This window comes from Gopherus flavomarginatus, chromosome 17 (genome assembly GCF_025201925.1).
Source record: "Gopherus flavomarginatus isolate rGopFla2 chromosome 17, rGopFla2.mat.asm, whole genome shotgun sequence".
Taxonomy (NCBI): domain Eukaryota; kingdom Metazoa; phylum Chordata; order Testudines; family Testudinidae; genus Gopherus; species Gopherus flavomarginatus.
In genome coordinates this window covers 9,381,659-9,395,661 of record NC_066633.1, presented here as the reverse complement: position 1 = coordinate 9,395,661, position 14,003 = coordinate 9,381,659, and the positions used below count along the sequence as shown (strand labels likewise).

The window sequence follows — 14,003 nt, the reverse complement described above, 5'->3', positions numbered from 1 at the left end:
AGGGCTGAGGTTTGACAGGGTTGATGGTCGTTTTATTGTCCAGTCTCAGACCAAACTACAATTTGGGTGTTTTTCTTTTAAACCAGCACACAGGGGACTCTAAGCTTTGGTATCACTTGGCAAAAGGCCACCATCCAGGCAATGGCAGCCCCCAGATTTACAGGGAAGAGGAATCAAGCAGATCCTTTCAAGTAGATCAAGGAGTCACCATCACTGTGGCATCATCACACCATTCTCAACAAGTACCTTACACCATCTCTAAGCTGAACCACCTGTCATTCCCAGTGCCAGCTCCACAGTCCATTCACAGAGGGGAGCCGAAACACTGACTGGGATACATCCTTCACTGGCAGCAGATCAAGGGCCTGATTCCATGGTAAAAAAAGAGAGCGCTAGACACCTCAGTCCCGTATCTCCTTGTAGTCCTTATTCACTGTGGAGAAGCGTATCAGGTGCATTTCAGGCGGCTTGGGCTTGGTGTCATCCCACACGTACTCCGGGGAGAGGAGCTTTGAGGGCTTGTGGGAAAAGAAATGCCTGTTGAGGTGGCTCTCCTCCTGCCAGGCCGCCATGATCCCGTTGGCTTTGTCTGCCAGGATGGTCATGTGGCAGGCCCTGGTGAACTCATACACCTGCTTGACCAGCCCGCCGAAGACGGCCCCTGCATAGTAGAAGTCCCCTTGGCTGTCAGGGATGAAGGCAGTGGAAGAGCTCCTCCTCTCATAAGGGAACTGACTGCGAGGGACGTTGTAGTACCCAGGGTGTATGGCCGCTACCATCTCACCCAGAGTCTCCACCCCCCATGCGTTGTGAAACACCATGTCGATGTCCAGGCAGAAAAGGTAGTTCACCTCCCGGTGGCTCACCTCTGCAATGTGCCTGTTTATCGCCTCCATCCTGCGCATGGAAATCTCCTGCCAGTGAGAGTATTTTTTGATGGGGACGATGCTGAGGCTCCGGCCGGGCTGCAGCTGGACTCTGGGGATCGCCTGGGGGTTGTTGGTGAAGATGTAGTAGTTCACCCAATAACCCTTCATGAAGAGCTTCTCCGCTGATTCCACGAAGCGGCCCACAAACATGGTGTACCTGTGCAGACACAAAGGCATTGATGCATAGCGCCATGGGGGAGAAAGGCCGTGACCCAGGTTACTGGGAGTCTTTAATACACTATGATGTGGTAGGAAGAGTTTTGCCTAGATACTGCTATAGCGATGGGCACATTACAAGCACAATGGGTTGGAATAGCACTACTTTAGCTGAGGGCAGAGAGACAAGAAAGAACATGCCTTGGCCAGTCAACTATCTGAAGTAAACTAGAAATCCCACATGTCCCAGCTCTCGCTATTCTCACAGAGAACCTGGGATGGACCTCCAAAATTACTGACTATGCTGCTCTGTGGCCTCACGGCTTGTGTGGCCATTTATGGTATGTCTATACTACAGTCAGATGTGTGACTGCCGCATGTGTAGACATACACAAGCAAGCTTTAATCTAGCTAGCTCAGGTCCCAATGGCAGCGAAGCTGCAACAAGCACTGGCCAGCCAAGATGTCAACTGCAGCCTGTGTTCCACAGTTTCACTGCTATTAGCACCCAAGCTAGCCTGACTAAAGCTAGCTCGGGTGTGTCTACACATACTGCAATTGCACCTCCATTGCACTGTGCACATAATCAATCTGATCTGTGGGGGTGTCAGTGATCATATGGGGCAGAGGTGACACGTGCTCCTGGCTCAGAGCATGCAGCAGGTCTTTCCATCACAGAAGGGGTCTCTTCTCAGATTATCTAATGATCACCCATGTGGGTCCAGTTTGGCAGATGGGGGAAGTCACTGGGGAGTCATTTGATTTACACTCAGCACCAAAACCACATTTAATTTAACGTCTGCATGACATTGCATCTGATGTTTCTGGGAGTCTCTAAAATTGTGGGGGGTTGATGGCTGGCAAGGCAGGTTATTGCACACCAGCCTCTGGAGATGATCAAGTCTGAGCAGGGTGATCAGACAGCAAGTGTGAAAAATCGGGATGGGGTTAGGGTGATCAGATGTCCTGATTTTATAGGGAGTCACAATTTTGGGGTCTTTTTCTTATATAGGGTCCTATTACCCCCAACCCGTCTAGGATGACCAGACAGCAAGCGTGAAAAATCGGGACGGGGTAAGGGGACCCTACATAAGAAAAGGCCCCAAATATCAGGACTGTTTAGATAAAAATCAGGACATCTGGTCACCCTAAGTCTGAGTTAGATTATACCAGCGAAGGGAGGTTGGTGGTCTTAGCTTACACACTAGTGGATACCTATCCCTGTAATAAAACCAGCCTTCTTGTAAGGCCTTGTCTACTCTAGAAGGCTTCACCAAGTATAGGAATACCCATATGCTACATTGGCAAAGCGCTTCCAGTGTGGACGCAGCTATGCTGGCAAAGCTGTGCTTTGTACTGGTATCGTAACACACACACACAACCCATGAGTGAAACAAACTATACTAGTGTAAATGCAGTTTTGCCCATAGAGATGCATCTTCATCAGGGATTCTGCCAGGACAGTGTAAGAGATCACAAAGCTGCACTTTGGGCACTTTAGTGGCATGACGGCACCTCCATACCTGTGCCGCTGTGGTGCCATAGTGTAGATGCATCCTATAGTGATGGAAGGGGTGTAGGTCATCCAGCTCCCCAAGCAGCAGTAGCTAGGGTGATGTAAGACCTAGAGAGATCTACACCATGAGTTAGGTTGGCATAGCTATGGCGCTCAGGTGTGATTCATGCCAACCTAACTTTTAAGTATAGGCCAGGCCTGACATAGCTGTGCCGGTAGCATGGACCTGGCCTTAGTCTCTTTCCAGAGGAGGTGTGGCACTGGACTAGCACCAGTGTTAACACAGGAGGCCTGATAGACAGCAATAGCTCAAGTAGGTTCAGGACAGTACAGTTCTATCAGGAGGCAGCATGGTCTAGGGGCTAGAACACTGGATGAGGACTCTGGAAACCTGCTTTCTACTCCCGGCTGTCACTAGCCTGCTGGGTGACCTTGAGCAAGTCATTTCCCCACTCTAGGTCTCAGTCTACCCATCTGTAAAATGGGGCTAATGGCATAAAGTCATTTGTGACCTACTGCTGACAAGTGTGATATAAGAGCTAGGTATTACGATGATGATGCCCATTTCTAGCCAAGTCCACCAGTCCAGGCTCTAGCCAGTGCCACTGCTACCAACAGGCTACAATGCCCTTACTTTTATGAAGGGGAAACTTGAGCATGCATAAAAGGTTGTTCCTGATCCCAGATCTCTAGCCCGTGTTAGACTGCTCTTTCTTCCCTGAAGAGCAACTTTAATTCCACCTTCGCCATCCTCTTGGTCTCACTGCTCCACAGTCACAGGGCACCAATCTATGGCAGGACCAATGCTGGCTGGGAGGAGGTGAGCCTTTTGCCTCACGAACTGGAACCACTGGGCAACACTTACTTGCCAATGGCAAAGGCTGTCACCCCTATGGTGAGGTTCAATGGCTTGTAGGCACTGTCCAGGAGTTCGGAGTTGAAAGTTCCTTCCCAAACAATGGGGGCCAGCCAAGGCGTGAGAGTCAGCACATCCCGGCGCCTGAAGGAAGAAGAGAAGGGTGGTAAACAAAAGGAAACAGGCCCCTTTGGTCTGAGCCCAGCTGGATAATGCATGTGTGAAGTCAATAGTTAACCCTTCCAGTTCCACTGTACATGAAACATGCCAGTCTCCCCCACTGTGAATTTTCCCTCACAGCAGCCTGGAGGCTTCATAACTAAGGCTACATTTTAGTCATGGGTATTTTAAGTAAAAGTCATGGACAGGTCACGGGCAGTAAACAAAAATTCACAGCCCGTGACCTAGCCATGATTTGTACTATTTACCTGTAACTAAAACTTGGGCCAGGGCCCTTGGTGCTGTGGGGGGAGGAGGCAGTCTGGGGGCACTGCAGGTGCTGTGGGGAGTGGCCTGGGACCTCTGCTGGTGCAGGGGGGACTGGGTGGTGGCACGTGGCTCAGGACCCTGGCTGACACTGAGCAGGGAGGGGCTTGGTGGGGCTAGCAGGCTCCCTACCCAGCTCTGTGTCCCTCTGCAGCTCCTCGGGGGAGGCAAGGCCAGGGGGACTCTGTACACTGCCCCTACTGAGCTCCGGTTCCGCAGCTTCTGTTGGCTGGGAATCACAGCCAATGGACACTGCCGGGGTGGTGCCTGCAAGCAGGGACAGCATGCAGAGACCCCAGACCCCTCACCTAGGTCAGGAGTTGTGGAGTCATGCCAGCCACTTTCGGGGAGCCATCCTGCCCCCCCAAGTAACCACTGCCCTGCACCCCAGCCCTGAGCCCTCTCCCACACCTAAACTGCTGCTGCTGGCCCAGAGGCTGCCTGAGTATTTGGGCAGCCCCTAAGCCAGCCACGCTGGCTGCTGCAAAAGTCCATGATTTCCGTGACAGACACGCAGCCTTATTCATAACTGTATAAATCTCTCCAGCTACTTCCATCACCTCATTGCATGAGGCCTCAGAGCAGGATACATCAGGCTTTGAATTTCTTTTCCTAGGATGAAATCCAGTCCTGTGCAGAGGGGCTAGCAAAAAGGTCCATGCTTCACTTAGGTCATACTTAAGTCCATGGGATCTCTGCACAGGGCCACTGAACTCCACACAGGAGGAGGCCACACATGCCATCCTTATATATTTGTTGCAGGCCTGCTAGAGGTTGCTGCATATGGATTTAAAATATATGCAAAATTAAACAAAACTGCCCCGTTGCCATGGTTATGAAAAGACAATCTGTGGTGTGGCACTGTATTATCTCAGCTTGGAAATGTAGTTTATATGTTGGATCATAGCTAATGCTTTTATACCTGGTCCAGCATTCAGACATGTAACAAAGCTACGTGAAATCCATACTTTCTTCCACCTGGGCAGCGTAAGCATCTCATGCACATCTAACAGAGGCCTGTTACTCCTGACCACAGTAGTTCACTTACAGTTCATTCTTCTTTCTATACTAAGGGCTGTTGGCATGGGCGCTGGAGTATTTAAATGAGATGTGTTTTATGATGCTTGGCTGGCCCTGGGCTGCCAGAATCTTCTCCAGACTATGCCCCACAGCTATTTGTTGCTGAGACTTAACAGATGCCTTGTTTGGCCATGTTTTAGGACTATGCCAGCATGCAGCTGTTTTCCTGACCCCACCTTCCAGCCTCGATCCCTTAAGGCCACAGAGGGCACATAAGCTGGGTTCAAGGAACCAGGGGGAACAGCTTGGGGGCCAACGTTGTATTAGATTGTAGCTCTCCTGCAGCAGATTCAGTCTGATTGGACACAATGTTTGAGCGTTGAGTGCAACTTCCTTGTACATCATGGGAGTCTAATGATAGCGAGACAAAATAAATTCAGGAACTGATGGGGGCGAAAGAATAGAATTCGGTTTTGTATGTAGAAAACAAACATTCATTTAACCAAGATCTTCTCTTACCTGAAGTCTTATTTTTGGACACCCTGGGAGTTTATCCCTTGTATCAGATTTGTTTCGTTACAAAGGGCTTCACTGGATCTCTCTGGGTGACTCATTCTCCATGGTATTTATACACCCAGGGTAGCACAGTGTAACCACTAATTAGCTCCTCCCCCCCCCCGAAACATTTCACACCAAAAGCTGCTATAAAATACAAACACAAGGGGCTAGATTCTCCTCTCACTTACACCAACAACACTCCATTGACTTCACTGCAGTTACTCTCAATTTGCACTGCATGAGTGGCAGGAAAATTAGGCCCAATGTGTCCTAGCAAAACAGCAATTGGGATGCAAACATGGATGGAGATACACACACATTATGTGTTAAAATGGTGTATAATGAAGGGAACTTGTTAGGGACATCAGACACACTGCTCCCTTTGGGCCCACTCCTGCAAAGGGGGAGCCAGGGGGAGATTAGTGATTGTACTTTTCAATCTGGTAAGTCATCACTATGGAAATACATTGCAAGGATCCTTCCAATACTAATGATGTACCCAAAGGGAACTGAAACTTCCTCTTGGGGTTTTATACCATTGCCCATCACTGTAGCATCTGAGCACCTAACTAGTCATTCCTCACTAGCTAATGGGGGAGGATTATAAGAGAATGGGGCCAAAGACACCAAACACCAAAATACTTGGAAGATAATGCATCAGCCTGGGGATGAGAGACAGCCATCCATTTGTCATCATGAGGCTGTGTTCTGTTACCGTTACTCATGTGGAGTAGTATCTTGCTCCACAAGTAGTCTCATTAACTTCAATTAACCTACTCAGAGTAAGGTGCTGTTCGGTGTGATTAAAGGTATTACAATCTGACCTATCATCCTGAGAGACCTTGAGCATCCCAAATTGAAGACAGTGGTCTACTTGCGTCAGTTGTTGGGGGTCGGGATGGGGGTCGCAGAATCAGGAGGAAACTTACTTCTGATCCAGTGATCTGGGCTGAGGATAAGACAGCCTGCAAAGGAGAACAAAAACCCACTGACTAATGGAGGACTAGGCCTGGAGGAGAGGAAAAGCATTTCAAAGGGGAGACATTACAAAGATTGGTGCTTACTCAGGGAAAAGCTGGACGGGCTTCTCTTCTGCATATTGTAGTTTCATGGAGCTGCGTGAGAAGAAGGAAAGTGAAAGGGAAAGGTCTGTACATTCTCCTTGACACGACGGGGCAGGTCAGTTTCAGGATTGCTCCTTGCACCAAATACTCCTCAAAGCACAGGCCCTGGTTGCTCCTACCTCACAAGCTGCATTGCCTGGCAGTGGGCTGTGTGCATTGCCTCTTTAGGTAAAGCTTCGAGCGCAGTTAGAGAAACCACTCCTTTAAAATGGCATCTCACTACACAACCCCAGGGAATCCTTTACAGCTCCTAGATTCTCTGGGGGAAAATCAGGAGAAGGCTAGAGCCTCAGGGCAATAAGCTAATAGACTAGAGGCTAGCAAGGGATTGTCAGAGTGCACTGCACATCGCTGGCTCTGTACCTGCTAGGGCACCCCCTGCTACTGGAGGAATTTTTACCTGGGGAGAGACAGGGTTTGTGATGTAAAGGGAGGAGAGTTGGGTCAGGGAATCCAAGCCTGACTCACGTGCAGTCACACGTACACAAGCGTTCCCCCTGAAGCCCCCTTGGAATGCTAGCAGAAGTGCTACTCAGCAGGGCTAAGGTTTCCACTCCCATCTGCTGGCCAAAGGACATTTGTCCTCCTCTTAGCCCTGCAGCACCAGAACAGCGAGTACTGGCTTCTCCTCTGCACCAACAAGATTGTGTGACACCAAAGTTCCAGTTCTTCATTACTGGTGAGAACTTAAGGGCCACGAAGAAGCCAAGCTTCTCTTACAGATCCCAGCAGCAGCTACACAAAATCAAAGCTAAATTCTAACCTGTAACGGAGGGAAGACACAGAAAAACTACAGATTCTGATCAGTGCTGACTCTAGCTCCTACTTGGACTGTCGAGGAGCTGCAGCAGAATTCCACTGGCCACAGGAGCAGCAGAAGGCTGATGCAGACAGCCCTCCACTACCCCCTACCCCACTGCAGGCTCTGTCATAGGAAGCAGACATGGGGCATGCCCAGAGCATCCAGCAGTACAGGGATTCCAGGTCACAGACAGCCATGGGGAGGCTTAGAGACCCCAGAGCTGCTCTAACTTATGTCGGGGCATCCTGGCCCCTGCAGCTGCCCAGAACAAGGGCATATGAGGGCAGCTTATAGCCATCTTTACCCTGCCTTCTCCCCCACAGGTGGTATGCTCTAGACCCCTCAGGAGAGGCAACACAGAACCTGCCCCTATATTTCTGAGAACTGACATATCACTTCCTAACCGCATCTGCCCTGGGCTAACACAGCTTTTGTTGCAATGGGGTCAGCACTTTGCATTGCTGCAGCCAGCATCAAACCTATTTAAAAAGCAGCTTGGGGTGATTTCCAACATCACTAAGCCACAAATTCACAGCCTGCTTGGATTTCATTACCTGAAGGCTTAACCAAGATGCCCTCCATTTGATTTCCTTTCACCACCAGCTGCACTAGATTTGTTTAAAGGTAACATGGGCAGATGCTGAGTTCACGCAGCAGGTTGGCGCTGTTTGTAGCCATTCAGAACGGCTTGATTTCATACATTCTGTATCCCAAATTGCTTTACAGAGCCAAATAACATGGTTATGGAGTGTAAAAAATAAAATAAAATACCAGAGGGAGATGAGGAACTACAGGCGAGAGAGCAACAGAGTTATTGCATGCAGCTCTCTGTGCCTTTATTAAACTAGAAACACATGACCTGTTAAAGAAAGAAGAGGGAAGGGAGCCATTCCATCAGCTGGAACAGATCCCAGTATAAAATGGCTTTTAGAGGCATACACATCTTAATGCACAGTGAATGCTTCAAGCTGGGTGTATTGAGAAGCAACCCGAAATGTCTAGATTCTTATTGTCTCTACAGAATGTTGTGTTTCCCATATCTAAGTAATGGGAGCGTCAACAAGGACAATAGACTGTGACATGGGTGGGGAATGATATTGTCTAACTCCACTGACTAAGGACAGAAGGCCGCTATGGTTACTTAAATGTAAGGCCCAGCTTCACAAAGGTATTTAGGCCCCTAACTCGCATTGAAATCAATGGAAGTAAGTGGCCTCGGTAGCAGTGCCAGGGTTTCTGGTGCCATAGGCAGAATTGGGGGGGGGGGGGGTGAGGGAAGCATTTTGTGCACACCCACGGGGCACGCAGGAGCTTCCGGTTCTGCTGCCGTCGTGCCATCAAAGGACCCTCCGCTGAAATGCCGCAGGCAACTGCAGCAGTCATTGCCAAAACATCAGTGGTAGCTCAATTGCCTGCCGCTGTTTTCCCCGGAACGTCGGTGGAGGGTCCTTCTTCAGCGGCGTGACAGGAGCACAACCCGAAGCCCCCACACACCCCGTGGGGAGTGTGCAAAATGCCACCCCCTGAATCCTGGCGCCCTAGGTGATCGCCTAGGGTCACCTAATGGAATCACCGGTACTGAGTGGCCTAACTACTGGTAAGGATCTGGGCCTAAGCTCTTTTTGTTCTGCGTTCGTACAGCACGTGGGTACAGCATGGGTCCTGCTCCAAGACTAGGACTCCTAAGCACTGCAGCAATATAGATAATAAATAATCCAGTTGGCAGGGAAGAGGACCAGGAACTAGATGATCTCAGTTCTAGTCCCAGCTCTGCCTAGACTCACTGTGTGACTTTAGGCAAGTCATCATTTCAACTCTCTCTCAGACTGGATACTTACAAGATTTCTGGGCAAGGAAGGTAGTATGGAAGGTAGTGGACTGGCCCATTCCAGACTATCATCCTGCAAGTAACAGGAGAAATCATTAAAAGATAGGAAGACATTTTCCAGCACTTGACAGGATTTTCAAAGGTTTTCTCCAAATCATGCACAGAGACTGAGAAGGCCTTCTAGGTTATCTAGCCAATTCACCAGCTGATGCAGAGGACACTGATATACCCCTCTGAACATTTTTGAACTACAATTTACTGCTGTTCATATGTGAAAGCACATCATGAATGGCTAACATCCTGTAGGATCCAGCTTTAAAATTAGGGATAAGTATTATTATTTACATCAAGTGTTTTACAGACTGCAAGCCATTTAAGTATATAGGGCTCCCTGCACCACTGGTGACACACAGCCCTCTCTGGAATGGTGCATAACAGCCATTATAGCAGGGCCAGAAATACATGCAAAGTATAAATAGTAATAGTAAAATACCTAGTCTCCCTCCAAGTGATTTGAGATGCATCACTAGCAGTGTTTGCCTGTGAGCATTCCTAGAGTATGAGTCAGTGGGTAAGTAAGGCCAGCAGTAGATACTTACCAGACAAATATGGGAATGAGGATCAGGTAGAGTATGAGAACAGATTTCACCACTTTCCAGCAAGTCATTTATCCTACAGTGGAGCAAAAAAAAAGACAAAAATTTCCATTCCCAGCAGCTCTCAATTGGCCATGGGCAAAAGATGAGGCACTAGTCTTCAAACTGGGTATAAAGATCCCACAGCAAGGGACATGCAAGAAAGCATGAAATACTCTACAGCTCATTTTATCTCACCGTTCTAATTCACCTTCTCCAAGGCCAGGCATCCAGCAGGGGTTGGACTGCAGCAGAGTGAGAGTCCAGTTAGTCTCTACAGCAATCCTTCCAAGCTGCACTAGAGAAACCTCACTTTGGCCACAGTGCCCTGGCTAGTTATACTGTAATAGACTATTGTGGCCACATTCACCCTAATTGAATTGGCCTCGTTAGCACTGCCTCCCCACTTGGTAAGGCAATTCCCATCTTTTCATGTGCTGTATATTTATATTTAATGACCCCTAAGGTGCCACAAGGACTCCTCGTTGTTTTTCCTGATCACAGTGGCTCATTTGCTTATGTCTTGAAGCCTGAGGGTTGACAGGGCTCCTAATTTTATCCTAACCTGCATGAAGTCACTTGTTCAAATAAAGCTCTAATCTCTGTTTGAGGCTTAATAAGCAGCTGGACTCAGTGATATCAGAGGGTAGGTACAGCTAATGTAGTCATCACTGTAGGATATAGACACCAACTTCCACAGGCCAATAATTGCCCCCGGCAGAAAGATCCTAGTACATGTGCATATGAGATGAAGGCAAATTAGGGTCTGCCCTAGTCAAGGTAACACCCTGTAATATGAGACAGATGAGAGCTGTAATACACACTGCATAATAATGGATCTCTAGTTCAGGGTGGTCTCTGTAGCCCTGACACAATCCTGAGTCACTGCTTAATCAGCTGGAAGGTCTGATACGGGCAACACAAGGCACTTCCCTCCTGGCTGCGCAGCCCAGCATGCTGCTGTCATCTCCCAGCACCTGCTGGTCCAGAGAACCAGCGGCTGCTCCAGACAATCAACCTTTTAAATTGCCCAGACCCCTGGGCAATTGCCCCCTTTGCCCTCTCCCCCTGCAGCCTCCGCCAGCAGGCCTGTAGACAGGACTTCAGTGTGCTGCCCCCTTCTGCTAGACACTGTGCACTCTGTGAGCATTGACAGTTCCTTAACATGGGTGCCAGGTTTATACAATTGTGCGTGACGCCCAGAGATCAGGGGACATAGACCCCAGCAGGGATTTAAGGGGCAGAGGCCCCTCAAGTCTGGTCCACACAAACTGGATCAAACTGTGGTGCTAAACCTGGCTACAGTCCTGGCCTGGTGGGTGGGTAAGCGACCCCTGCTCCCACCCAGGATCAGTAGAAATGTGGATGGGACCAAAGTGGTAGCACCAAAATTTCAAAGAGGATGTCTCATGCAGACAGACGTGAACCCTGCAGCTCCCTGTCCCCACCGCCGACTCGGTTCTCTTTCAGGGTGCCAGAGCGGCAAATATAGCAGCAAACTCCTCCTTAAATAGGCTTCCCTGGAAGGACCCCGCCACTGGGGCCCCAAAGGAGCCAGCAGCCCTACCCAGGCCTGCATTACATATCTGCCCCCAAAAAGCAGCATGTGCTGGGACTCCCAGTGTTCGGCTCCATCTCCTGCACCCTCTCCAGGTGGGCTCTGGTAACCCCATCCCAAGACATCCCACTGGGTGTTAATCCAAACACCCTACAGCGTAGGTTAGGGGTGCCAACTTTCTAATGGCACAAAACCGAACACCCCTGCCCCACCCCCTGTCCTGAGGCCCACCCCTTCTCTGAGGCCCCACCATCACTTGCTCCATCTCCCCTCCCTCTGTCACTCGCTCTCCCCCACCCTCACTCACTTTCACTGGGCTGGGGCAAGGGATTTGGGGTGCGGTGCTTACTGTGGCTCCCAGGAAGCAGCCACCAGGTCCTTGCAGCCCCTAGGCACATGGGTGGCCAGGGAGGCTCCGCGTGCTGCCCTCCTGCCCTCAGGCGCTGCTCCTACAGCTCCCATTGGTCGCGGTTCCTGGCCACCGGGAGCTGCGGACCCGGCACTCAGGACAGGGCAGTGGGTGGAGCCTCCCTGGCCGCCCATGTGCCTCGGGGCTGCAGGGACCTGGTGGCCTCTTCCAGGAGCCGTGTGAAGCTAGGACAGGCAGGGAGCCTGCATTAGCCCCGCTGCATCGCTGACTAGACTTTTAATGGCCTGGTTAGTGGTGCCAACCAGACCCACCGGGGTCCCTTTTTGACCGGGCGTTCCGGTTGAACACTGGACGCCTGGCAACACTAGTACAGGTGGAGCGGCACCAAGTCACAGGATGGAGAGTCCCCATCATGCGGCTGGGAGAAGCAGGGGATGCAAGACATGGGGGAACAATGGGGGGATAATACAGGGGGACTAGAGTCTGGACATGGAGAAGGGATGGGGACCAGGACCGGGGGGAGACCAGGACACAGAGGACAGATACGGTGGGGTTCATGATGTAGTGAGGGGCAAATGAGGTAGGGAGAGACTAGGACATGGAGGCTAGGAAAAAGGGGCAGAGAGCAGATCATGGGGCAGATGGGGTGGAGGAATAGGACACAGAGGATAGATGGGTCTGAACACTAGAGAAGGCAGCTGATGGCATGGGAGGGTCAGGAGGAACCATCTCAAAGTGCTTTAATGAACTGTTAATGTGCATCAGCAGGGTGCACACAGACATCTAGTGCCGGGTGGGTCATATCCCAACTTGCTGATGAATCTGCTGCCTCAGACAGCTGCCTAGCTTGCCTATGCCCAGAGCAGCCTCTGCTGGGGACTGACCACGGAGCTGCCCCATAGCTGTAAACAACGCTTGGATATCACCTGCCCACGCAGCACTGGAGAATGTACAATGGGGATCCATCCTGCGCGGGCCCAGGGGAGAGTGGGCAATGCACTAGATGGACTAATCAGTATCTGCCCATTTCTAATTTCACTCCTGCGAGGCGGGGAGCAGAAAGCAGTTGTAGTTTCTTTATCATCACACACACATTTCTATGGTGCCCATCTCCAAAGTATCTTGACAGGAGGAGTTAGTGCTTGTCAAGAAATGGCACCAATTCTCAATGAAGAAAAATCAGGGCATCCTGACATTTAAAATCCTAATAGATTCACGTTTGGCAATTCCAGACTCTTACCTGAGTGTTCTGCAGATCCCCAAGTAGGAACTAAACCAGATTTTCTATCAGCCCTTCCCTTCTGGCTGTTCTCTCGTGCTCAGACCTGCCTCTCCTGATTACCAGACAGTGGTAACAGAGCACGGAGTGCTGCTGCATTGCAGCCGCGGTTGTTTCCAGGGACTGCATTGCAGCCAAGGTGTCTAGAGGGGAACTAACAACTACCTGCCGAGGGTAAACACTCAGCCCAGGATTAGTCTTGGCATAAGACGTCTCATCTCCAGAGCAACAATTTTCAGCCTGTCCCACGTTTTAACGTTGTGCTGGGAAATGACAAATGCCCGACAGCCCTGGAGAATAACATACTGTGTTTATCCAGGGCCTACCTAGTGCAAAGATGTTTTCTGTAGTCTCATTAAGCTATTGTAGGATGGGAGCAGAGGGAGGGTGGCAAAGACATGCAGCAGGCAGTCACAGAGCATAGGCAAAGTGCTGGGTACAAAGCTTGAATACGTGTTCTTTTAAATGGTTATAGTTTTAGGGTTTTGGCTGGTTCTTATGCAGCCAGGCAGGGGAGTAGGGGAGCATGGCTGGGTAAGACCTGCTTGGATTAGGTTGCTGTGGGAGCTGGGTGGCGGGGAGGAAGCAAGGACCGTGTGCCCTGCCTCCCTCCAAAAAATGGGCAGCTGTGCATACAAGGCAGAATAATACCTCCCCAGGCCCATTCACAGAGCTGGCTGGAGCTGGGAGCTGGAGAAGTTGTGGCAGATGGTTTACCGCCCTGCCCAGTGCAAGAGGCGAGCACCAGGGGATTTGTGCCTAACTGGGGTGTCTCTGAAGCTATTTCTGGGGCAGTGCAGCTTGCAGGCCAGCCCTTGCTCAGGCCAGCCCATAATGACAACAGCAGGGCCCAATCCTGCAAACACTACAGAGCATAATGCTCAGC

The 14,003-nt window shown here is 50.3% G+C and overlaps 1 protein-coding gene across 6 annotated transcripts in view; it reads right to left on the bottom strand.

Annotated features, from left to right (window-relative positions):
* Positions 1-273: 273 nt before the first annotated feature.
* GBGT1 (globoside alpha-1,3-N-acetylgalactosaminyltransferase 1 (FORS blood group)) overlaps positions 274-14,003 on the bottom strand; it is a 29,184-nt gene continuing 15,454 nt past the window's right edge. For 3 of the 6 annotated variants that reach the window (XM_050926801.1, XM_050926799.1, XM_050926800.1), the window contains 6 exons: positions 9,875-9,947; positions 9,286-9,348; positions 6,586-6,636; positions 6,451-6,486; positions 3,467-3,601; positions 274-1,086 (listed from right to left, as the gene is read on the bottom strand). In XM_050926801.1, coding sequence (XP_050782758.1) covers positions 402-1,086; positions 3,467-3,601; positions 6,451-6,486; positions 6,586-6,636; positions 9,286-9,348; positions 9,875-9,942 — 1,038 coding nt within the window. In that variant the 5' untranslated portion in view covers positions 9,943-9,947 and the 3' untranslated portion in view covers positions 274-401. Of the gene's footprint in view, positions 1,087-3,466; positions 3,602-5,199; positions 5,375-6,345; positions 6,487-6,585; positions 6,637-9,285; positions 9,349-9,874; positions 9,948-13,078; positions 13,816-14,003 lie in introns of those variants that run through there. The other 3 variants (XM_050926802.1, XM_050926804.1, XM_050926803.1) reach the window with 3 other exon arrangements.